The sequence below is a fragment of the Ziziphus jujuba genome, chromosome 9 (genome assembly GCF_031755915.1).
Source record: "Ziziphus jujuba cultivar Dongzao chromosome 9, ASM3175591v1".
NCBI classification, from domain to species: Eukaryota; Viridiplantae; Streptophyta; class Magnoliopsida; order Rosales; family Rhamnaceae; genus Ziziphus; species Ziziphus jujuba.
Window position 1 is genome coordinate 25,668,406 of NC_083387.1, and position 22,548 is coordinate 25,690,953.

General features: G+C 30.5%; 4 protein-coding genes across 7 annotated transcripts; 2 read left to right on the forward strand and 2 right to left on the reverse strand.

Annotated features, from left to right (window-relative positions):
- Positions 1–800: 800 nt before the first annotated feature.
- LOC107404123 (RING-H2 finger protein ATL54) lies at positions 801–2,506 on the reverse strand. Its single transcript, XM_016011069.4, has 2 exons — positions 2,324–2,506; positions 801–2,198 (listed from the first exon to the last, which is right to left on the reverse strand). The coding sequence occupies exon 2, from the start codon at positions 2,194–2,196 to the stop codon at positions 1,096–1,098; it is 1,101 nt and encodes a 366-aa protein (XP_015866555.3). The 5' UTR covers positions 2,197–2,198; positions 2,324–2,506; the 3' UTR covers positions 801–1,095.
- Positions 2,507–11,460: 8,954 nt separating this feature from the next.
- On the forward strand, positions 11,461–13,498 carry LOC107427618 (uncharacterized). 3 transcript variants are annotated; one of them, XM_025077734.3, is made up of 6 exons: positions 11,461–11,827; positions 11,912–12,017; positions 12,170–12,235; positions 12,462–12,544; positions 12,699–12,901; positions 13,254–13,498. In XM_025077734.3, exons 1-6 carry the CDS (start codon positions 11,788–11,790, stop codon positions 13,347–13,349), a joined length of 594 nt encoding a protein of 197 aa, XP_024933502.3. In that variant the 5' UTR covers positions 11,461–11,787; the 3' UTR covers positions 13,350–13,498. The 3 variants fall into 3 exon arrangements, 2 of the variants coding, with proteins under 2 accessions (XP_024933502.3, XP_024933501.3); XR_003057350.3 differs by having other exon boundaries at positions 11,461–12,017; positions 12,699–13,021; XM_025077733.3 differs by having other exon boundaries at positions 11,463–12,017.
- Positions 13,499–14,823: 1,325 nt separating this feature from the next.
- LOC125424006 (classical arabinogalactan protein 9) lies at positions 14,824–15,601 on the reverse strand. The gene has a single exon (XM_048480157.2). It carries the CDS (start codon positions 15,481–15,483, stop codon positions 15,046–15,048), a length of 438 nt encoding a protein of 145 aa, XP_048336114.2. The 5' UTR covers positions 15,484–15,601; the 3' UTR covers positions 14,824–15,045.
- A 2,293-nt stretch (positions 15,602–17,894) lies between these two features.
- Positions 17,895–20,100, forward strand: LOC107404127 (pentatricopeptide repeat-containing protein At1g71060, mitochondrial). 2 transcript variants are annotated; one of them, XM_048480125.2, is made up of 2 exons: positions 17,895–19,613; positions 19,817–20,100. In XM_048480125.2, exon 1 carries the CDS (start codon positions 17,947–17,949, stop codon positions 19,474–19,476), a length of 1,530 nt encoding a protein of 509 aa, XP_048336082.2. In that variant the 5' UTR covers positions 17,895–17,946; the 3' UTR covers positions 19,477–19,613; positions 19,817–20,100. The 2 variants fall into 2 exon arrangements, with proteins under 2 accessions (XP_048336082.2, XP_015866558.3); XM_016011072.4 differs by having other exon boundaries at positions 17,895–19,580.
- Positions 20,101–22,548: the final 2,448 nt, after the last annotated feature.

Here is a 22,548-nt window from a genome sequence, read left to right on the forward strand (position 1 = left end):
CTTGTTAACAGCCTAGAAATGTGTTTCATGCCTCAGGTTTCCGCAAGCAAATTTAGAACACCCTGACATTTAGATGGGAAAGTCTCCAAATTGGTGCACTTATCCAAAATCGTAAATAATCTGCTTACAATATGTATGTCAGAATGTGCATCCTCTCCGTTTCTCGTATTTCTTTTAAGCATGTCCTTGGGAGGTTCTGAGAACGTTCCTTACAGTTGAATTTAAACATGGTTAAGAAGGTGGCCCTTTCGAAAACAATTTGTGCTTTAGCTAAAGTTTCTAAATTTCACTCTCAAAAAGAAAAAAAATCCATAAACTGCTAATGCAGGAATGTTTTATGATAGGCATCTTCAAATCTCAGTAATTTGCACTATTTCATAGCAAAATTGATCTGTTTGACATTGTTTGTGCTTAAAATTGTATTCGCAAACAAATAGGTCAATTTTAAGTTCTGCATATCTGCATACTGCCATGTAAAAAAGGTTTTCTTATTACTGCCTTTTGAGAAAAATCAAAATAAAGACAAAAAGAAGTAGTTTTTTAGTAATCAAGAAACTAGAAGCAAAATATGCACGCAGTTTAGCTTTATGAGAGTTTTCTCTTTTTCCAATCACTATCTCAACTAACTTAAGCAATTAAAAAGAGAGTTCCTTTTATTGCAATATTTGTGTATATAGATAATCTTTGAACTTCTGCATACTAAATTACATTGATAGTTAACAAATGACTTGTATGCATAAACAAAAAACATTCACTAACCAAACCCATCAACCATTTATGATATAATTCAGCAGCTCTCATACAGAAGTACATAATTGCATCACTATTTAGTATAATTGAGCAAAAAGTTTCACTTACAATTGTTTGATTCTCTTTTCAGAGAGTCAAATTCATAGAGAATACAGTATTTGATATATTATCCATTATTAGCTAAATCCCATTTTTGGGTCAGCCTCAGTTTTCTTAAGTAATATACACTTGCTTTAAACACATGACATTATTGCAGTGTTTTTTCGAGAGAAGTTCAGGTGGTTGTGTTTCTCACCAAAAACCCAAAAACAAAATTAAAAAAAAAAAAAAAAAAAAAAAAAAGCATCACATGCTTCTCAAAGGGAAAATTGAGTCACGGTTCTGTATCTGTCTGCATAACGCAAATTTTCCATGGCAAGAAACTGACCTCTTCATAGAAATAGGTCCACTTTGCAGAGATCTCTCAAAGGAAGAAGTCCTTTTTACTTTTGCTAACTTTTTGTTTCCACCAATTCTCTTTGTACCAGCATCAGGAACATCAAAAACATTGATCTCTGAACCAGATAGAGAATCAAATGAAACTGATCTTCTCCTCCCCTGTACTCCATTTCCATCAATCTCTTCCCTAGAGTTGTGATTTCTCTCTTCTTCACTCCCAATAACCTCAATTTCACCTTCCACTTCTGTTCCAATTCTAACCTCACCAACTTCCACTTCTCTATCCAAAACCCTCACCTGGTTTTCTTCCACAGGACTCGAACCCACAACACCGGCGGCCTCCGGCGGCTTCGCAACCGTAGTCATGACGATAGGGGCGCGACACATGGGGCAATTGGTATGTGATCTAAGCCAAGTATCAATACAAGGGATGTGAAAAGCATGACTACACTTTGGCAACAATCTCAAAGTCTCATCCTCCTGAAACTCACTCAAACAAACAGAGCAATCTGTTCCTTCAACAAGCCCATCTCCTTTTTTGTACTTGAAAACATTGATGGCGTTTATAACCGTTGGTTGGAGACCAACTGTGCGGATGTACCAAATAGGATGATCAAGAACAGGTCCATGATCTTCATCGATAAACACATCATGGGTCGTCTCCTCCGGGTCCGATTCCGGTTCCGATCTCCTCCTCGAATTATACCGACCCGAATAGTACTTTCTATAGAAAGCATAACCGCAAGCAATGAGGAAAGTGAAAGAGATCACAGAAATTGTGATGATCAACCATGAAGATGGTTTATCGGATTTTCCAGGAGAATAAATAGGACTCGGTGGGGAAGTATCATCTATAGGATAAATACATATTGAGGAGCAGACGCTGAAGCTGAAACATGGTAGGGGGCATCTGTGATCATCGTTACTTGGGAGACAGTAGGATGAGAGACATTTTGTGTAGGTTGCGTTTACAACATCTTCGATCAGCTTTCTATGGAGAAAACCCATATCTGATATACAAAGAGACTAGGTAAACAAGGAAGACAGAGAACATCAGAACATGGAAAAAGAAAAGCAGCACAGAGAGAGAGAGAAAGAGATAGAGAGAGAGAGAGAGAGAGAGAGGGTGGTTTACCTGTTTGTTTGAGAAGAAAGAGTCCGGTAAAACTGAGGAAAATGGTTAGTTCCAGACGGCACCTTGCGTCTGGATTTGATGTATGAAAATGAAAAATTGGATTAAAATGTTTTTGTTTTGATCCGTTCTGCGTTGTTTCTTGACTTGTTGTTTGCTTTGGATTTCCTGGCGGCTGCTGCTGACATCAGCGTTTGGAATTTTTTGTCTTTTAGACCCGGCCCCTAGGAATTAATTAGTCTGCTTTTTGTTATGTGGGTTTGGTGAAAAATAAAACCCTTTTTTTTTTTTTAAGAAGAAACATCTTTTATTTACATTTCTAATTGATTCCATGAAGGATGTGTTTTTTTTTTTTTTTTTATTTTATAGACTTGTATTAACTATAATTAAATTTATTATATTTTCGAAAATTACAATTAATATCCTTATTAGAACTGTAATTTTTTTTTCGAAAATAGGACTGTACGAAATTATTAGATTAATAAAACAATAATATCAATAACTATAAGGTAAAATCAAGCTCATCAACTATAATACATTAATCGCTATAAATATATATAATATATTTTGCACTTTCTTCTTCAGGCTATAAAATCTTTATATGGTTTCGAGAGTTTTTCTTTTTCTTTTTTCTTTTTTTTTGTTTTTTTTCCTTCTCTTCACTCAAGTCTAATTAAGCAATTTGGTTTACTAAATTGACAAAATTAACCCGATATTTAACAACAATTAAATAAAATAAATAAATGTATGGACAACAGTATATTAGATTTATACTTCTAATGTATCAAGTACATAAGTCAATGCATGATTTGATAATAAAAGAAGAAAAAATGACAAATAAACAACCGCTGTAAGAAAACCAATAATACAACTTCACGATTCAAACCTTGACTTAATCGAATCTCCCCTCATATATAATTGTAATGAGTTGTAATTTTGACCACAAAAAAAAATTAAAAAAAAAATCTCAGTAGTTTCAAAAATAATACAACGTTTTTTTTTTTTATTTCTTTATTTCTTTTATTCTTTTAATGAAAGGCTTTCGTAATTTAATGGCAAAAAACAAGCATATGATAGTTTCTTTAATTTTATGTTAAGATGAAAGAATTCTAATTCAAAATAATGGTTTAAAGAAACAATCATCTTATTTTGAATTATCTCGGCCAAAAGAACCTGTTATTATTGTTGTTATTAATTTTTCCTCTTTGTAAATGTCCATTGGTCCGAAACTCAAGTATCAGTTTTTGGTTTGACAATTGATTGGGTATGCCTCTTTTTCAATTGTTGAAGTTGAATCCTGCTCAATGTGATCCTAACCTTTTAGTTTCACATTTATTATTGATAAAAAGTTGGTTTTGCCAGTTTCTTTTAAGGTTGCTTTTCCTGAGTTATCTAATTGTATTGAAGGCATTGATATTGATTTAAATGCTGATAATATATATCAATGAAATAAGTCAAAATGCATGATTTGATTATTTAAAAAAAATGAAAATAAACAATAGCTTTAAAAACCACTAAAAAATATAATTTCAAGACTCAAACCTTGATTTAGCTGAATCTCACTCCCGTAGGTGTAATGACTTGTATTCTTAACCATAATAATAATAATAATAATAATAATAATAAGTTTAAAAAATAATACAAAGGTTTTCCTTTTTTTTCATTTCTTTTTTTTTTTTCTGTTTTTTGGTGAATGAAAGGTTTTCATAATTTAAAGGCGAAAAACAAGCATATAATAGTTTTTTTTTTTTTTTTTATGTGAAGATGAAAGAATTTTAAGTCAAAATAATGGTTTAAAGAAACAATCATCTTATTTTGGACTATTCCAAAATAACAGATTATATGATTTTTTTTTTTTTAATAATAATGAAAATGAAGATGTTTGAATTTAAATCATTATTTAAAAAAATAATAGTAGTATTGTACTATGCTCGGACTGAATATAATATGATAGAATTTTTATTTTTAGGTGATTAAATATTAATATTTTTCTTAAGAATAACAACAATAATATGTTTCCTCCGTATGGTCCAAAGACAAAGTCCACCTATTTTTATTTAGAAAATTTGAGTAAAAATTCCTAGCTCAAATATCATAAATATGTATTTCAGTAAAAATATATCAAAAATAAAATAAAATTATAATAATAATGAAGTAGCAGGACAAGCTCCAAAGATGAAGCCCATCTAACCAAAACTAATCAAACAGCCTCTTCCATGAAATAAATCTGTCGTATATTATTAAATTTTTTATATTGTCTTATTTATATTCTTATTTTTGAAAGCAACATTGGGTCTATTTACGTTAAAGAATCGCTCTAACATTCCTATCAAAACAGTTTGAATGTGAGAAAATTAAAAGGAATTTAATAGTCTCGATCGGAGTATGAAAGAATCCTCCATTAATTTAAGTTGTAATTAGGATTGATTACCTACAAATATAATGGCAGATACGTTTCTGATGTTGTTATATCTTAATTAAAAAGTGATAACCACCTATTAATTTATAACGTTTATTCTAATCAATCTCCCTTCAATTTTTTTTTAATAAAAAAAATAGTAATATAAGGCAGCAGATTGAAGAGAATAATACATTTTTGCCTCTCCTCTGTCTCTTCAATTGACACAAAGTTTTCTTCTTTTTTTTTTTTTTTTTTTAACTTTCTAGAGATTTTCTTTGGTTTGGTAGGGAGATTTTCATCGAATTTTCTTTCTTATTTTTTTTTGTTTCTGGTAAAGAATAATTATTCTATTTATTTATTTTTAAATGGATGATGCTCAAATTACTTTCATTTGCCAGGTATACATATCATGTGTAGGGTAGAATATTGACTAAAGCAATTCAACTTTAGTGGTCGAATGCATACCCTTCAATGCAAGTTGTTTCTATATGCATTTTCAACTTTTTGGTTTGTTTTATAGAGTTATAAAATTAATGCAACAACCAAGTCCTTTAAATAACCATCACAATTTTATTATCCTACTTCATTTTTCAATCATTGAATTATTTTAAAAATTAAAATTTTAAAATTTATTTATAATAATTCTATTATGATAAAGTTCATTAGGAATTTAGAATAACTTATCAAGCTCACATTTGCTAATAATTAAATTTTAAATCTTAATATAAAAACCAATAATAGAAAATTTGATCATCAAATTGAGCTAATGTGAGCTATGTAATTTAATATAATGCATTTACATTACATTATATAATACGTATATCGTTTACTCCTCACCTTAAGTTACAATTTTTCTTTTTATTAAAAGCCTTTTGAGTTTAATAGAATGTTGGATTGAACAATTAATTTTAATTATTATTTTATCTTACTTTAATCTCGCGGTAAGTCTGAACGTCCATTGGCACGCACCATAAATACAAATTCATATAGAGGTCGGCAATTAAGACACGTATACCCCGGGTCCACATGATATGAGGATCTCACAACAATGTTATTAGTCCACATAAAATTTATTTATTTATTTATTTATTTAAATACAAGTTTTATGTAGTTTTCTTAAGTATTTGGTGTTTCCAAATAATAAAAATTTATTTTCAAAAATAATAATAAATAAGAAATTAAGAGGAAGTACGTTTATCTTCTCTCTGGGGCCATTGACTCAATTTGAGTCGACTTCTATATTTACATATATATACAACACTATGTATATATTGCCTAAAATATCCCCAAAAATTGCTCTATCATTTGAAAAAATAATAAAGAAAGAAACAAAATGGAATTACCCTCACATATGAAAGAATTAGCCAAAAAAAGGATTAAATGACAATCTTATCCTATTCGCATGGACTGCTGGCTAGTTTTCAAAGTATCAAACAAAAGATTCTAAATTCTCAAATATCTGTGTCATTTCAGGACACGTGGAAGCTAAAAGATAATGTATTTAGCGTCGGTATGATAGAGCCTGCGCTGTGATGGGACAACAATGTTTGGATTGGACCCTGCAAGCTTTCTATAGATTTGCTGTTGGAAAAATATATACGAATATATATAGAAATACACGTTGATAAATTAAACAATATAAATAAAATTACATAAATAATAAAACACATTAGAATTTGAGAATCTTTGTTAATGGTGATCTGTTTTTAAAAGTATGATCGACATCTGTATGGTATTATAATATTTTCAAAATATTTTTTATTAAAATACAATGATTTCAAAAATATTGAATACAGCACTTTTAAAATCTTTGGTTCAAACTTTTAATTTACCTTCATTTTACTACAAATTCTGAAACTTAATTTTTCTTCTATAAAAATTATATTTTTCTCTCTGGTTTTCTCCCGTTCCTTCACAAAATATTCTCTCTCTATTTTTTTAAAAATTAAAAGAATGTTGAAATAACGTGTAAGCTCCCTTAAAACTCTCGACCCATAATTTTTAAAATATTATTTAATTTATTTATTCAAATAAATATTATTTTCTCAAATCAATAAACGAAAAAGACCAAAAACCCAACATGATTCACATATAGATCCAACATCATTCACGTATGGACCCAACACTATTTTATGAAAAGCAACTTCAAAGTTCAAGTCCCTTTCAATTTTTGAAGAACAAATCCATTTCAATTTGAAATACCATATACATCTTATTAAATGCATCCATTATGTCGGTCAAATCATTTCCAAAATGTTGATAAAACCTTTTATCAAATAATAAATAAATAAATAAATGTTGATAAAACCATCAAATCCAACACCAAATCACCTCCGGACAAAGAAATTCATCAACGACATTTGATCAATCTTCCTTCTACGTTCTTCTTCTACTTTCATCATCTCATGGTTCGAACCCATACACAAAAGACATAAAAGTATGGGTGTTCAACTTGCTCCTCCAGTTTATGAGCCCATAATCTTCTATTTTCCTTCAAACGACAACTATATGACAATTTCAGAAATTCTAGGAAGATTAGAGAAATCATTGTCAGAAACACTTACCCATTTTTACCCACTAGCAGGTAGATATATTGAAGATAAATCCATGATTAATAGTAGTGATGAAGGTTTAGAATATTGGGAAGCCAAATTGATCGATTAAAAGCTTGATGACTTTATAGAGGGCAAAATTGAGGTTGACCATATTAACCATTTTGTTACTCATGAAAATAAGATGGTTTTAGTCCAATTGTAGCAGCATTTCAAATCAATGTTTTTGAATGTGGAGGAATGGCAATTTTTGTTAGTATTTACAACAAAGTAGATGATGGATTCATAATGGCTAGATTCATAAATGGATATGGTCTACTAAATGTAAACTAGGGTTAAATAAAATAATGAAGTTGTTTGTATCCAAGTTTCAACTTGGCCTCTATTTTGCCACCAAGTGACAATTACAAACCTAATCTTCCAAGGCCCAAGAATACAGTGAAACTAGTCATTAAAAGGTTTGTTTTAGGCGGAACTTCAATTTCAACCCCAAAAGAAAGAGTCAAAAGACCAAATATATATCAAAGCCTTCCAGAGTAGAAATGGTTACAGGCCCTTACATGGAGAGCTTTAATAGGAGTTGCTCAAGTTAAAAACAAGCTGTTTCGAGCATCTTTGGCGACTTATTCGTTGAACTTGAGAGGTAAAACAATAGTGGAAATACCAGGATTTCTTGTGGAAATCTATATACATTGTTGGGTGCGCCTTTTTTTGCCAAAGTGAGGATGGTAGAATTGCATGAGTTGGTCTCTCTACAAAGGAATTCAACGAAGGATATAATTGAGGATTGTAGGAAAGCACAAAATGGTGAAGATTTGTGCTTGATGGTGTTGAATTGTTGGAAAGATGTGATTGAAGAAGAGAAAGGAGGAGAAGTAGGTCTTAATTTGTTTACAAGCTTGTGTAGGTTCCCTATATATGAAGCTGATTTTGGTTGGGGAAAACCAATTTGGGCAAGTAGTGTGCATAATCCAGTGGAAATGGTTATATTTTTTTCTACAGAAAAGAGCAAGGTCACAAAAAAAAGATAAAAGACCATCGAAATTCTTCCAAAGAACTTCGAACAAGAGAAAGTTTGAACAGCACATACATACAAGAGATCCTTGAAATATCAGCTCCTTATAACCATATTCTATAAATATAGCACTTTAGCCTCTTTTTCATTTCCCAGCTAGAAATCCATCTCACTCAAATAAAATGGGGATTTTGTTAACTTCACTAAGTGTTAATCATTCACTAAAAATAAATTGTACTAAGTATTAATTACCAAAACTTTTAATTTGATTGCTACAAATTTGTCCCACATGGTAAATTAGTGCACTTTTTTGAGAATTAATATAACTTGCGATAACATCCTAGTGCCCAAGCACTTCCACAGTCCACAACCCTCTAATAATCAAGAAAAACTTCAAACAATTGTTATAATAAATCATTCTTAGAAGTGTCACATTCTTAAAAGTGTTTGTATTTGTTATAATAAGTATATGCACCATTCTTAAAAGTTTCACTCACTCAAATAAAATGGGGAGTCTTTTTACTTCAGTAAGTCAGAATTTACTTTTATTTATTTGAGTTTGCTTAAAATGTTTATATTTTTTTATTGCCAGACAGCAGAAGAGATAAGAGAAAATGCTTCTGTGTTATCATATCAAATCACTTTCACTCATTCAGATAAACGGGAGAGTTTTTTAACTTCACTTAAGATTTTCCATCATTACTTTGTATATTTATATTATTGCCACGATGGTACAGATCAAACTATATTCTTCTTTTTGTGGTGTTTCGTAGTTCTCACTAGGGCTGGGCAAAACCCGACCCGGATCGACCAACCCGTCCGAACCGAACTATTTGGATCGGTTTGGGTTGAATTTTAACTGTTAAGCGGGTCGATTCGGTTACATATGGATTGAACCCGTGGTTTTCGGTTCGGGTTACGGGTGGGTAGAAAATTTACCCAACCCAAACCGAACCGACCCATACATTTATTTATTTTTTTTTATTAGTATTTTGATAATAATCCAAAGGTGAAGATTTAGTCATGAAATATTAAAAAAAATATGCATGTGAATAATTATATCCCCTCAAAGCTTTTGGTATATATTTTTTTAATAATTTTTCTATTTAAAAAAATAAATAAATAAAAATAAAGAAGAGCATTAACAATGACAACAGGACAAGGATAAGAATCCGATGGGGAATGGTTCTCTTTATTGTCCTTCTTTTTTATTTATTTATATTTTGGTAAGAAGATTTCTTCATCCTTATTGTTTCCCTTTTTTAAAAAAACATAATGCATATTATTTACACTACATTATATTGTAATATATTTTTTCACATGATAATATCAGTACTAGCATAAAAGAATATTATATTATCCCTTTTATTTATTTGAACCTGCAACTTTGAAAATAAAATATTAAGCATACTTGGACCAACCTCACTTGTGAATTTACTAATTAATATGAAAATATTAAAAAAAAATTAATATGAAAATATTTTAATAATTGTAAAACTAATGAAAATTAAACCTGAATAAAATAAATAAGTGAAACTCATCAATATAAAAAAGAAGAAGAAACATTAAAAATAATATTTGGGCCGAAATCCATCATGAGGTTCAAACTGGCCCAAACCAAAAATAAAAAAAATTGGACTGAAAGTGAAGCTCATTATAAGGCCCAAGCCGGCCTAAACCAAAAATAAAAAAAATTTGGGCCGAAGCCCATCAGAAAGCCCAACCCGGCCCAACCCGTGAACCCAACCCAAACCGAAAAATATTCATTCGGTTCGGTTCGGTTTGGGTTGAATGTAACGGTCGGTTCGGTTCGGTTTTATACCCAACCCAACCCGAACCGGTCGGTTCGGTTTAAAAAAGTTCACAAAACCGAACCGAGCCCACCCCTAGTTCTCACTGTATTAAATTTTTTATTTTTTTTAAACAAGTTATCTAAATTACAAACAATTCAAAATCTTTCTGCATCCCGTGTTATTTGAATCTGTGTTTTCATAAACACAAATAAAAATACTCAACCATTAAAGCTTTTCTCTTCCACTTTATTAATTGCTGGTATACTTTTTATCCATTTCAAGTAAAATGGTATGTTTCTTCCTGCACTTGAAACTACTTTTTTCATTGTGAATTTTTGATTCTTAGCATGTTACTAAAACCATCATATGCATTTTATGTATCTAGACTTCTGAATCTGCTCAGTTCTATTTTGAATATTTCATGACATCCTCTTTTTTTTTTTTTTCATCTTTAGTTTTATTGTAGCTTGAGTTTTATCCTTTTATATTTTCAGACAAATCCTTTTCAATTTAAAGTACCATATATATCTAATTATACAATAAACCATTCTACATGCATTAAACTTTTTTTAAAATGATTAAAAAATATATAAAAAAAAAAAACTTTTTATTTTTATGTTGAAAAACTATATACAATAAATTTTAAGAAAAAATTGTAGGCACATATGTATATAATGAAAATTATTGGTAAGAAATATGTGTCCATCAACTATTAAGTAGTGGTCTATTTCCCCAAAAAAAATACAAAAAAAAGTTATTAAGTACTGGTCATGTAAATTAATTTTGGGCCAATTAGCCCATGGGAATTAGGTCCAATAAAGAGGTTCTTTGAAACCTTATTATTAAGGCCTTGTGCAACCTCGGCCTATCAATTAAGACCCATTTCCCAATGGACAAGAGCTCTCTTAAGACTAAAACCTGTTTTCCCAGTAAGTTGTATCAAATCCCAGTTACCAAAAAAAAATAAACAAACAAAACAAAAAATGTTTTATCAAATCAGCAAACACGGTTTTTTTTCTTTTTTCTTTTTCTTTTTTTGTTGGTAAATCCACCAATATGATTTTAGATGAGAAAGAGAGCTAACTTTACACAAAATTGTACTCTGAAATAATGTCAAAAGGCCAGCATCGTGCGGCATTTTTTGGCAATAAAACCACACTCTAATTAATTAAAAAGCAAGGCAAGAAATTGTTTCCAGAAAGATATATATACAAATATGGAAGTAACATGAAGTTAATTAATGCTAAAATACAATATTCTCCTAAGACAATGAAACCCATGCCTTTCTGCCTTTGACACTACAAGAAGCAACAAGGTTCAAACAAGCAAAAGGAATAACACATTTATAAATGCCTCCCAATCCACCACTTTGAACTAGTTGTAACTTGCAAGCAAAATAGAGCTGGTTATATATATTACACTTTGCTTACCTCTCTTTGAGATGGTCTTAGGCTTGAAGCGAGACCATTTCTAAGCAAATTAAAACTACGTCATCCCTTGGCGTGTTTGTAGTTTGAATGTTCATTTTTTTGTGTTTTTTGGCTTCCAAGAATTCTCACATACCCATATGAAAAAGCACATAAAACCCCCTTCATAAATAGATGAATAAGAAACTATATATAATTCCAGAGATCAAATTTTCTTGGCTTAACATTATTATTTATATTTTTTTCTTATTGGTGAATTCAAGAAATTAAAGATCAATTATGTGGCAGATACGATCTTGGGCTTCTTACAAATTCCGAAGTATGCTTGAGTTAATTCGTCCCGGTATATCTGCTTTCTCATCCTCCATGAATACTGTCTATCACAGAAACTCTAATTCATCAGGTATGCCGATGGCTAAGTTTGGATATGGTTTTCCAAAGCACCAAGGACTGCAGTTGTTCGGCAACACCACCGGTAGCAAAACTTTGACAACATTTGGTACCAACATGTAATAATTAAAATTGATTAATTCTGTTAATATATAATTAAATGTTTCTTTCTCCCATATTATTATCTGTATTATTTTCTCAAACATTGAATTTGTGAATATAATTGATCCTGTAATTACCAAAGAATCTTATGCTTCTAATATGTTTACAGGGTAAAGGATGGCAATAAGGAGCAAGTTCCACCACCAGTGCCTCCTCAGAACAACATTCTTTATTGGTATTATAAATGAACCTATCCAATTTACCTAATAATTTCTTTTCTTTTCTTTTTTCTTTTTTTTCTTTTTTATTTTGGGTGCGGCAGACTAACAATTTCTATGTTATATTATATTAATTTCTATGTATAATGAATAATGCATAGTCTGAAACGAGATTATCGTGTATTTATAGAGCCTTTCTTTATAACTAAAATATATAATTTGGTTAAAATTGCTGTTATGCAGGGCAAGATGGGTTTTGGGCTCTATATTAACATTGCTGCTGCCATTTTGGAAGCAATACTGGGGAAAACTACAAAGAATAGAAGGTACACAAATCTTACTTATTTGGTAAAATTAACTATTTTAATTTTCATAATTAATTTTGTAAATTGCATTAGTTTCAGTTCATATATGCATCTGTATATATATAAAAGAGATCCAATTTGCTCAAAATTGAAGCAGAAATTTGTGTGTATTAAGGAAAGGTAGAAATGGTTGCTGAAGAGGTGGAAAGTGTAGCAGAGGTGGTGGAAAAGGTGGCAATTAAAGCAGAGAAAGTGTCATCAGAGGTTGCAAATGTACTTCCAGATAATGGAAAACTGAAGGAAACAGCTTTGATTGTAGAACACATTTCAAAAATAGCAGCCCAAGATGCCCAACTAACTCTGGATATCATTCACAAGGTTTATATATATTTTCCAAACCAATTAATTCTAATTAATTTTGACAAGTAATTCTATGGTATTCCAGGAATACATACCCTCAAATTCATAATAGAATGGACTCCACGTATGTTTACGAGTGTGAGAATATATGCTTCAGAAGTTTTCCAATTTTTTATATATTCCTTTATGAAGTATCTAGATATTTACTTCAATTATTTTGCAACCACACTCTTTATTCCCCATTTTCCTGCATATTGATCCTTATATTTCATCAACAAATGAAATAATAATTCTGTAAATACATTTAGGCATATGAATCAAATGTGGATAATGACTGATTCGATTTCTATTTAAAAAAAAATTCTCACAGGTGGATGCATTAAAGCATGACTTCGAAGAATTGGAGACTTTAGTTGAGCCTGTTGTCGATAAGATTGTGGTAAATCATGAATCTGATGGAAAGTAATTAATTTGGGTATTGATCATAATATCATTTTTTTCCTTGTAATGTATTTTCATAATTTGGGCAACCGCATTTTGCCCATGTGAATCGTACAACTTTTGTGCTTTGTTCTTTCTACTACAAAACCGTTTGAACTATTATTATTATTTTTTTTTTTGGGTCAATTAAGTCCAATTATGCATTTTGATAGATAAATTTAATTTTAAAAAATTAATAAGAAGATTTAATGTAATTAAACATATACAACTCATATAACTTTATGTAGAAACTTGTTTTATTCTTTATAATTTCAAATTTGAAAGGTATGCTTGACTAATTTTTTCAAGTTACATTGAAAGATGGCATGATTTGATTAAATTTATAAAAATGTAATAGTTCAATGGGCAATATAAATGGTTTTATAGTTTGGCAGGTAAAATGCAAAAGGTAAAATACTTGATAGGGGTAAAATGTAGTTACCCCTTTATAAGTTATTCCTTATTTTGCAAATTTCTCATTATAAATTGAGAATCTAATTAATGCAAAATATATGGATTACGAATAAAAATATGTCCCCATCAACATATAATTCCATATCTTGTGCAGACATATATATCCACAGTTTTGCACAATTTTATTGTTTGTCTTAGTAGCTAGAAACTCTACTTAAAGAAGGTTAAAGATAATTGTGAGAGTAACAATTAATTAATATAAAATTTTAAAGAACTTAGAGTTTGTTGTTTTTAATAACAAATAATTAACAAGCTTTATGTACAAAAAAAATACAAAGAGAATTGATATGATAAAGATAAGCTAAAAGACCTCACATTAAAGGCATCCTATCCTGTGCAACAAAACATATTATTTAAATAATATTTCAATATTTAAATTATATATATATATATATATATATATATATTATTTTTAAAAAAAAATTAAAGAGCATAAGCAAGTGCATTTAAAAAAGGAAGGTTACATGATGCTTTCGCTTTCATTCACCATATTAATGGAGAGAATGCAATTCCTTTGCACGACAAGAAAGATGGTGTTAAAGAAAGAATTTTGAATTTGATTCCCCTATGTTTCATGTTTAGTCATTATTCATGCGACTAAGCATATCACAGCTGTGCCCTACAACACATTTTCTTTCTTTTTCAACCTCATTTTTGGCAATTGACCTTTTTTTCTCTTTTTTTCCTTTTTTTTAATGTTGAAATTTTAGACTGACGCTATTTATACAGAGGAAAAAATAATTTAGTGGACCAAAACAAAAAGCAATCCCATGTGTTCCACCTATCACGCCACATAGCCCTTACGAATACATGCCTTTTACTTTTGCTTTACAATTCCACAATCCAATCAACAAAAAGCACTACCAACATTTTTTTGTGGAATTTAAAATTTTTTTCAAAACTCAAACACTACCCTTTCAACATCCACAAACAATAACTGTTCCTACTTACAATTAACAAACAAAAACATTAAGAGACACATCGCCTTCGAAATTATAAATATTATATTTAAATTATAAAGAGAAACTATGAAGAATAATCAAGGAAAGTTAAACATGATGTTTTTGATACTGCATAAAAAGGAAAATAAAAAAGAAAGAAGAAAATTGAAAAAATAAAAATAAAAATGGTTAACAAGACACTAAAGATTATTCACTCTCAGCAGCAAAACATCAAAAGATCCGATCCACACACACACACTCAAAATTCTACATGGCTAAAACGACGGCGCAGAGAGCGACTGCGACCGATCCGGAGATAGCGAATCTGTTGAGAACGGCGCCATTCTGCGACGGAGCAGGAGCTTCGGATGGTGGATTTGAGATGGAGGTAGGAGTAGCGACCGGAGATGGAGACGATGACGACGAAGACGGAGTTGGAGACGGCGGAGAGATCGCAATGGAAGGCGACGGAGTAGTCGCCGGTGGAGAAGTAGTAGTCGACGAAGGTGAAAGCGAAGAGACAGGTGGCTTCGTAGACGGAGATGGAGGAGAGATAGTTGGAGCAGACGCCGGAGGTGGAGTAGATGAAGGAGGAGATTTCGTCGGCGATGAAGCTGGAGATGACGCCGGAGATTGAGCCACGGTCGAGCCGATCAACAATGCAGTGAGCATCAGAGCCGCGAAGCTTGAGCTCGAGCCAGCCATTTTCTAATTGGAAGTGAAAATTTCAGAGAGAGAGAATGCCAAAAGACAAAAATAAAATAAAATTAGGTCTGAGTCGGAGTCTGAGTCTGAGTCTGAGAGTCTATATGAGAAGAAACAAAACGAAGTGAGAGTAGTATATATAGGCAGTGTAACTGCGAAGACTTTCCAGTCATCTTAAACGGTTTCCAAAGTGTACGTCCTTCTTTATGTGTACACCGTTGGATCATGTAAAATTTCTACGATGCGGATCTCAAGGAAGATTAACGGTCAAGATAGTTCAACAATATCTTTATTGTGGAAAAGAAATATCGAGATATTTTAACGTGGCCAACTTAAAAACTGATTATTGCTGCTTTTTGGTCTTTGTTTCGTGCTCTACCACTAAGGCACAGTTGTATCTATCTGGATCGTACAAGTGGTTTCGATTTTCGAATTTGCTGTTATCGCTGTCCGTCAGATTTAGTAAATATAATAATATTAATATTACAACGGTCGTCCGGAAGGTTTCTAAGGTGGAAAGCCTAGTGGGACCACTAGCATTTGGAAATCGGAAACATAATCAACACGGCATCGTCTTTTTCTTTCTTTTTTGTTTTCTTTTTTTTTTTTTTGGTTGGGGAATTTTCTTTTTCCAAAAATGTTAATTTTCATTAATCATCATTAATTATGGAAGATACATAGGTGATTTACTAACGTGGTATCATGTCATGCATGAATGTCATAATATAATGGATTTATATGATGGATTTCAAAATTCAAGTACTTTATAGTGTTCTATTTAATTATGCTCAAATTCAAAGTATAGAAGTGTATTTTCCCCACCAAAACAATGCGACATTATATTTTTACATAAGCTTTTAAATGGTTGTTAGTCTTTTTTTTTTTTAATTTTTTTTTATGGAATATATTAGTACTAGTCCATTGTATTTCTAAAGTGGACGGTATTAGATGTTATAAGATCATTAAAAGTTCAAGTAAGAGAGGATCTAAATCCACGTATAAGAATGTGTGCATAATGTCAAAAATTAAGTTAAAATGTGCTCAAATTTTTATTTTTTTTTTAAAATTAAGATGTACTCAATTTTGATAAAAAATAAATAAGTAAATAAAGGGTTACAAGAGTTCTTTTGGGCTTCCAAGAAGTTACCATCTACTTGTGGATGTTTTTTTTTTTTTCTCTCCTTAGTATTATTTATTTATTTATTTTTATATTGAAAAGGAATTTGAATTTGGAGTACCAAAAAACAGTAATATCGTCCTTAAATAGTTTCCTAAGAAACCCTTTTTGAATGATTAAGTTGATAGGTGTTTTAAATAACCCTCAAATTGTGACAGGTCAACTCTTTTTATCTATGGTTAGTGTTATGTCATGTAATTATTAATTTAGACGATTCAATTACTTATTAATTAGTATTAATTACCTTATATGATTTAGAATTAAATTGATTAAAAAAACAATTTGAAAATATAATCGAAATGATATATAATATATCTCCATGATAATAATTTTATAAATTTTTTAACAATTCTAGAATTAAATAACAAAACAAGAGTAAAGTTTATTGTTAAATATTTTATATATGTTTTTATTTATATATAATTAATATGTAAATTTTTTCTTTTGCAAAATTAGGTTTTCTTATGGAAATATGTCATCTATTATTTTGATTATATTTTGGGATTGTTTTTTCTTTAGAAGTAATCAATTAAATTCTAGACTAATTGATGAGTAATGAAAATATTCCTAAATTAATAAGAATTATATGGCATAACACTAACGGTTAAATCTAAAGGATAACATGTCACATGGATTACCAAATTGTTATATTTTCTTTTCCTATAAATGAAGATGATCCTTATCCCTATTACAGATACTTAGAAATGGAGATCCAAAGCAATGTTATAGATTAGTGAATAGGTAAAATATAAACACATGGTTTTGAGTCTTTTGACAACCACAAAATCCCACCAAAAAAAAAAAAAAAAAAAATTAGTAACACGTTATACCAACGAATGCCAAGTGAAATATAAAACTTAAACATATATTAACTGAAATTATAAAATAATAATAATAATAAATAAACGAGCAATTATTGTAACTCTTGGTTTCCCTTTAATACATAATATTATACTACAAATATAAAATATTATCAAAACTTTTAATTAATAAGCTAACAATTTAGGGGGAAGGGGATGCCTGGGGGCACAGCAAAAAAAAAAAAAAAAAAAAAAAACAAACATTTTAGGGGGAAAAAAATGCTAAATTTCGTACAGTATTTAGTTTAGGATGCCAAATATTTTATTAAAAAAATACTGAACAAGTATTTCTTTTGGTTTTTTTTTTTTTTAAAAAAAAGAAAATAAAGTATAAATATGAAAAAATTCAAATGTCTGCATGCTTTCCTCCTTACGGACGGAATACAAACAAAAAAAAAAAAAAAAAAAAAAAAAAGGCCCTTTGTAATGGGTCTGTATGAATTCATCAATCTTCTGCAGAAATCATCAAGAAAATTCATCTACCCCTTCATACGCTTCCCAAATCCTACATTTTCGTCGTTCCGTGCAACTGTTCATATAAAATCGCTTACTAGCTCACTCCAAGATGTCAATTTCACAAGCAAGAAAATCGCAGAAGATACTGAAAAAGTTTGCAAACTACTATCCAACAACAAGTCCAACTCTCGCATCGAGAGCTTACTCAGCAATGAAGCAGCTGTTGAAGTTTCACCGACATTGGTTGTGGAGGTTTTGAAGAGGATAAGCAATGCGGGTGTTCTTGCTCTTTCCTTCTTTAGGTGGGCTGAGAAGCAAAAAGGGTTCAAATATACCACGGAGAGCTACATCCATTTGATTGAATCTCTGGGTAAGATCAAGCAGTTCAGTATGATATGGCAATTGGTCAATGACATGAAGCGTAAAGGGTTGTTGACTAAAGAGACTTTCACGTTGATTTCGCGGAGATATGCGAGAGCAAGGAAGGTTCAGGAAGCGATTGAGACTTTTGAGAAGATGGAGAAGTTCGGAATGAAGCCGGAAGTGTCGGATTTTAACAGACTGATTGATACTCTGTGCAAGTCGAGACAGGTTGAAAAAGCACAGCAACTGTTCGATGAAATGAAAAACAGGAGGTTTAAACCTGATATTAAGTCGTACACGATTTTGTTAGAAGGTTGGGGTCAAACACAGAGTTTATTAAGGCTGAATGAGGTTTATCGGGAGATGAGGGATGAGGGGTTTGAGCCTGATGTTGTGGCTTATGGTATATTGATAAACGCACATTGTAAGGCTAAGAAATATGATGAAGCGATTAAATGGTTTCATGAAATGGAAGCTAAGAATTGCAAGCCCAGTCCTCATATTTTCTGTATTTTGATTAACGGGTTAGGCTCTGACAATAGATTGATTGAAGCACTTGAATTTTTTGAACAATACAAGGCTAGTGGTTTTGAGCCTGAGACAGCCACTTATAATGCTGTGGTAGGTGCTTACTGCTGGTCAATGCAAATGCAGGATGCATATAGGATGCTTGACGAAATGCGTGAATTTGGGGTTGGTCCCAATTCTCGAACTTATGATATAATTTTACATCACTTGATAAAGGGTGGAAGAACTGAAGAAGCTAATGATCTTTTCCAGAAAATTACCAGCGAGTCTGGCTGTGAGCCAACTATGAGCACCTATGAGATCATGGTGAGGATGTTTTGCAATGAGGATCGCGTGGATAATGCTATTGGAGTCTGGAATAAAATGAGAAGCAAAGGAGTTCTTCCTGGAATGCACATGTTCTGTACATTAATAGACAGTTTGTGCTTTGAAAATAGATTAAATGAAGCTTGTGAGTACTTTGAGGATATGTTGGACATGGGTATTCGACCTCCCGCCTCAATGTTTAGCAGGCTGAAAAGAGCTCTTCTTGATGAAGGAAGGAAAGATTTTGTTCAGATTTTGACCCAGAAGATTGATAGACTGAGGAAAACTCCATTGGTTGCCTGATGGCAGTTTTAGATGTCCAAGTCTTGTATCGTACAGATGGATGATGAATTGATCAAAAACTCATCTAGCCTGCCCTGCTTCCCAAAATTTTCAAGGCTTTCCTGGTGAGGAAATTACATTAACCTACTTGTTATTATGTAAGTTTTGTGTTCTTATAAATCATATCAACACTTCCAATTTGCTTACCATTTTAAGAATTGCATAATATAACACATTGCTTCATTATAATTTTCTAAATGGGCAACGTTCTTGTTAGTACATGAGGCAATGCAAAATACAACAAGAGGTGAAAAAAGAAACAATACATCATATTTAACTTCAGAATTCGACATTTTGTCAGGAAACTAGGTGGATTCCTCCAGTGGAAAAGGTAATCAAAACTATGCTGATGGTTTCTTTTATCGTAAAATGGGAAAGGTTGCAGTGAGTGTAGTTGTAACTTGTAAGAGATCATGAAAGGATACTTTCACTTTGTTTGTTTGTGGCATCTCTATGCATTGCAGTAGGTGTAGCTGAAAGATTGAATATGAGGTATATTATGGTTGAGATAGACTAAAACTTTTTCATGGTGGGGCTCTGGATGGTGGAAAGATTGTGGAAGATTTTAAGGATAATATTGCCAAAGTTTTGATTCATGCCCTTTTTCATAATAATCCTAGCCTACATAAGATAGCAGAGCAGAGTGGGCAGCTAAAAGAACCAGCCAGGGAAATCTTCATCCTAGCTGAGAACTTTCCGTCCCTCCAAAATTTTTAAGGTTTTTTTTTAAAGAAAATTGATGTTCAATGTATGACCATAGAATCCAGCTAATATTTTCATTGATGATGACCAAGAAAGAAAAAATTGTTAGTAAATTTTTGGAAGCATGTTTTCTTTTAATTTTTCCAGTGTTCATTACCCCAAAGATACCCCACTTGAGAAAAGAATTTTAGAACATGAGTGTTGGCCGTTATTAGTTAAATTTATTTCTGGAATTTTTATATATATAAAGTCTTTATTTTATAATAATGTTAGAGATTCTTAATTTAATTTTTTTTTAATTTTCTATAAACATATATAAGATTGTCAAGACATGATTAAACACTTTAGAAAAATAATAATAGCTGTCTTAATTAACAATAACTTAAATTTATAGGTAACCTGAATGAACTTTTAAAGAATTTCATATATAAAAAAAACTATGAATTTAATTTATAAAATTGACCGAAGAAGTGGTAACTAGGTGTATCGATTTTGTCTAAAACATGTTAGTTGCCTTCTGGTACTATAAAACGTGTTAAACAGGTTTTCTTTTAGTTTTTTCAGTCTTCATTACCCTAAAGATATCTCACTTGAGAAAAGAATTTCAACACATGACTGTTGTCAGTTGTTAGTTACATTTATTTTCTGAACTTTTTATTAAGTTTTTATTTTATAAAATGTTAAGAGTTTCTAAATTTTGAATTTATTTATTTTTTAATTTTTTATAAGCATATGTCATATTGTCATGACATGATGAAACACTGAAAGAGAAAATAGTTGCTCCTTTTGTTTCCAAAAAAAAAAGAAAAAAAGAAAAAAAAAGCCTATTCTTAATTAAATAAAATTATGAATTTAATTCCCAAAAAACAAAACCAAAGAAGAGGCCAATGAGTGTTGTCAATCGTGTCTGAAACATATTAATTATCTTATGGGTTCTATAAAATAAAAATTTTAAAAAAAATTGACTATGTTAAATATATATATCTGTACAAATTTGTACAAGATACTTCAACACTTGCTATTAAAAAAAAATGTCATGGCACCTAATTTTTTTCTTTTTTAAGATCCGAGAAAAGAAATCCATACAATCATCAACTCCCATTTAATGAGATTGAAATCTTGGTATAATCGTACATATAAACTTTAATTACCTTCACATTTAGTCATAGAACATAATTTGTTCGATGCTTTTTACGTAAAAAGAACAAGAGATCTTTTCAGAATTTGATTCTTCTTTTGATATAACAAATTGTTTGTATTTACTTGTCCAACTTTATTAATTTCATAAAAAATTAAAAAATATATATAATTTTTAAATTTTTTTCATCTTATTTTTAATAATAATGAGTGAAATGGCAATTTTATCAAAAATTAAAAAATGAAATTATTCGCCCATGGGCTTACACAATTAGTTTTTTTTTTTTTTTTTTTTAACTCGTTACTCATAAATTATAATTAAGATTAGGAATATTTTCCTGTTAAATATTAATACACTAATACAAATATTGCTCTGTTAATGAAATTTACTTCGATATTTATGAAAAAATGTCAATGGTGTTTGGGTTTTGCAAGTATAGAACTATCTGTTTTTCTGGGAACCGTGGGCATGTTTTTTTTTGGAAGGGTCCTTCTTGGGGTATGGTTTATTGATTAACAATTTCCAATCTCTAAGTTATCAAACGTACAAAAAAGATTAATTCCAAGATTTTGTTTTCTTAAAAGGTATGCAGAATACAGATTAAGAAAATTACAGTAGAAAAATTTCAATGGAAAAAAGAAATTAAGTTCCAAGAAATTAAGAAAATTAAGAAATTGCAGTAGAAAATTTTCAATAGAAGATACATGGATGATTTTCTAACGTGATATCATGTCATGCATTAAAAAATAAAAATTTATTTATTAACGTCATTAATATCTAATGGAATTATATGATAGATTTCAAAATTCATATTACTTTATAGTGTCCATGTAATTAGTCAGTATATTTTCCCCACCAAAACGATGAGACATTATATGTTTTACCTAAACGTTTAAAAGGTTGGTAGTCTTTTCTTTATTTCTTTCTTTCTTTCCTTTTTCTTTTTCTTTTTCTTTTTCTTTTTTTTTAATGGAATATACCGGTCTTTTACATGTGCTATAATTTGTTTTTTAATTAGTTTTTGAAATAATTTCGCCCTTGAAGTATGTAATAAATTATAATGTAAAATCAGTCGTATCATCAAGATTTATATGGTATTTATTTATTTATCTATTTTTGGAAATTGTAACGGTATTTATTTAAACAAATATTGTTTGCATAAGTTATTTATACAATATTTAACGATTAATTTC

Excerpts from the sequence above, each read along its gene's own strand:
- LOC107404127 (XM_048480125.2), top strand. The coding sequence starts at position 17,947 with ATGGGTCTGTATGAATTCATCAATCTTCTGCAGAAATCATCAAGAAAA.
- LOC107404123 (XM_016011069.4), bottom strand. The coding sequence starts at position 2,196 with ATGGGTTTTCTCCATAGAAAGCTGATCGAAGATGTTGTAAACGCAACC.
- LOC125424006 (XM_048480157.2), bottom strand. The coding sequence starts at position 15,483 with ATGGCTGGCTCGAGCTCAAGCTTCGCGGCTCTGATGCTCACTGCATTG.
- LOC107427618 (XM_025077733.3), top strand. The coding sequence starts at position 11,788 with ATGTGGCAGATACGATCTTGGGCTTCTTACAAATTCCGAAGTATGCTT. Across the intron at positions 12,236-12,461 it reads CAGAACAACATTCTTTATTG|GGCAAGATGGGTTTTGGGCT; the intron begins GTATTATAAATG and ends GCTGTTATGCAG. Across the intron at positions 12,545-12,698 it reads AAAACTACAAAGAATAGAAG|GAAAGGTAGAAATGGTTGCT; the intron begins GTACACAAATCT and ends GTGTGTATTAAG.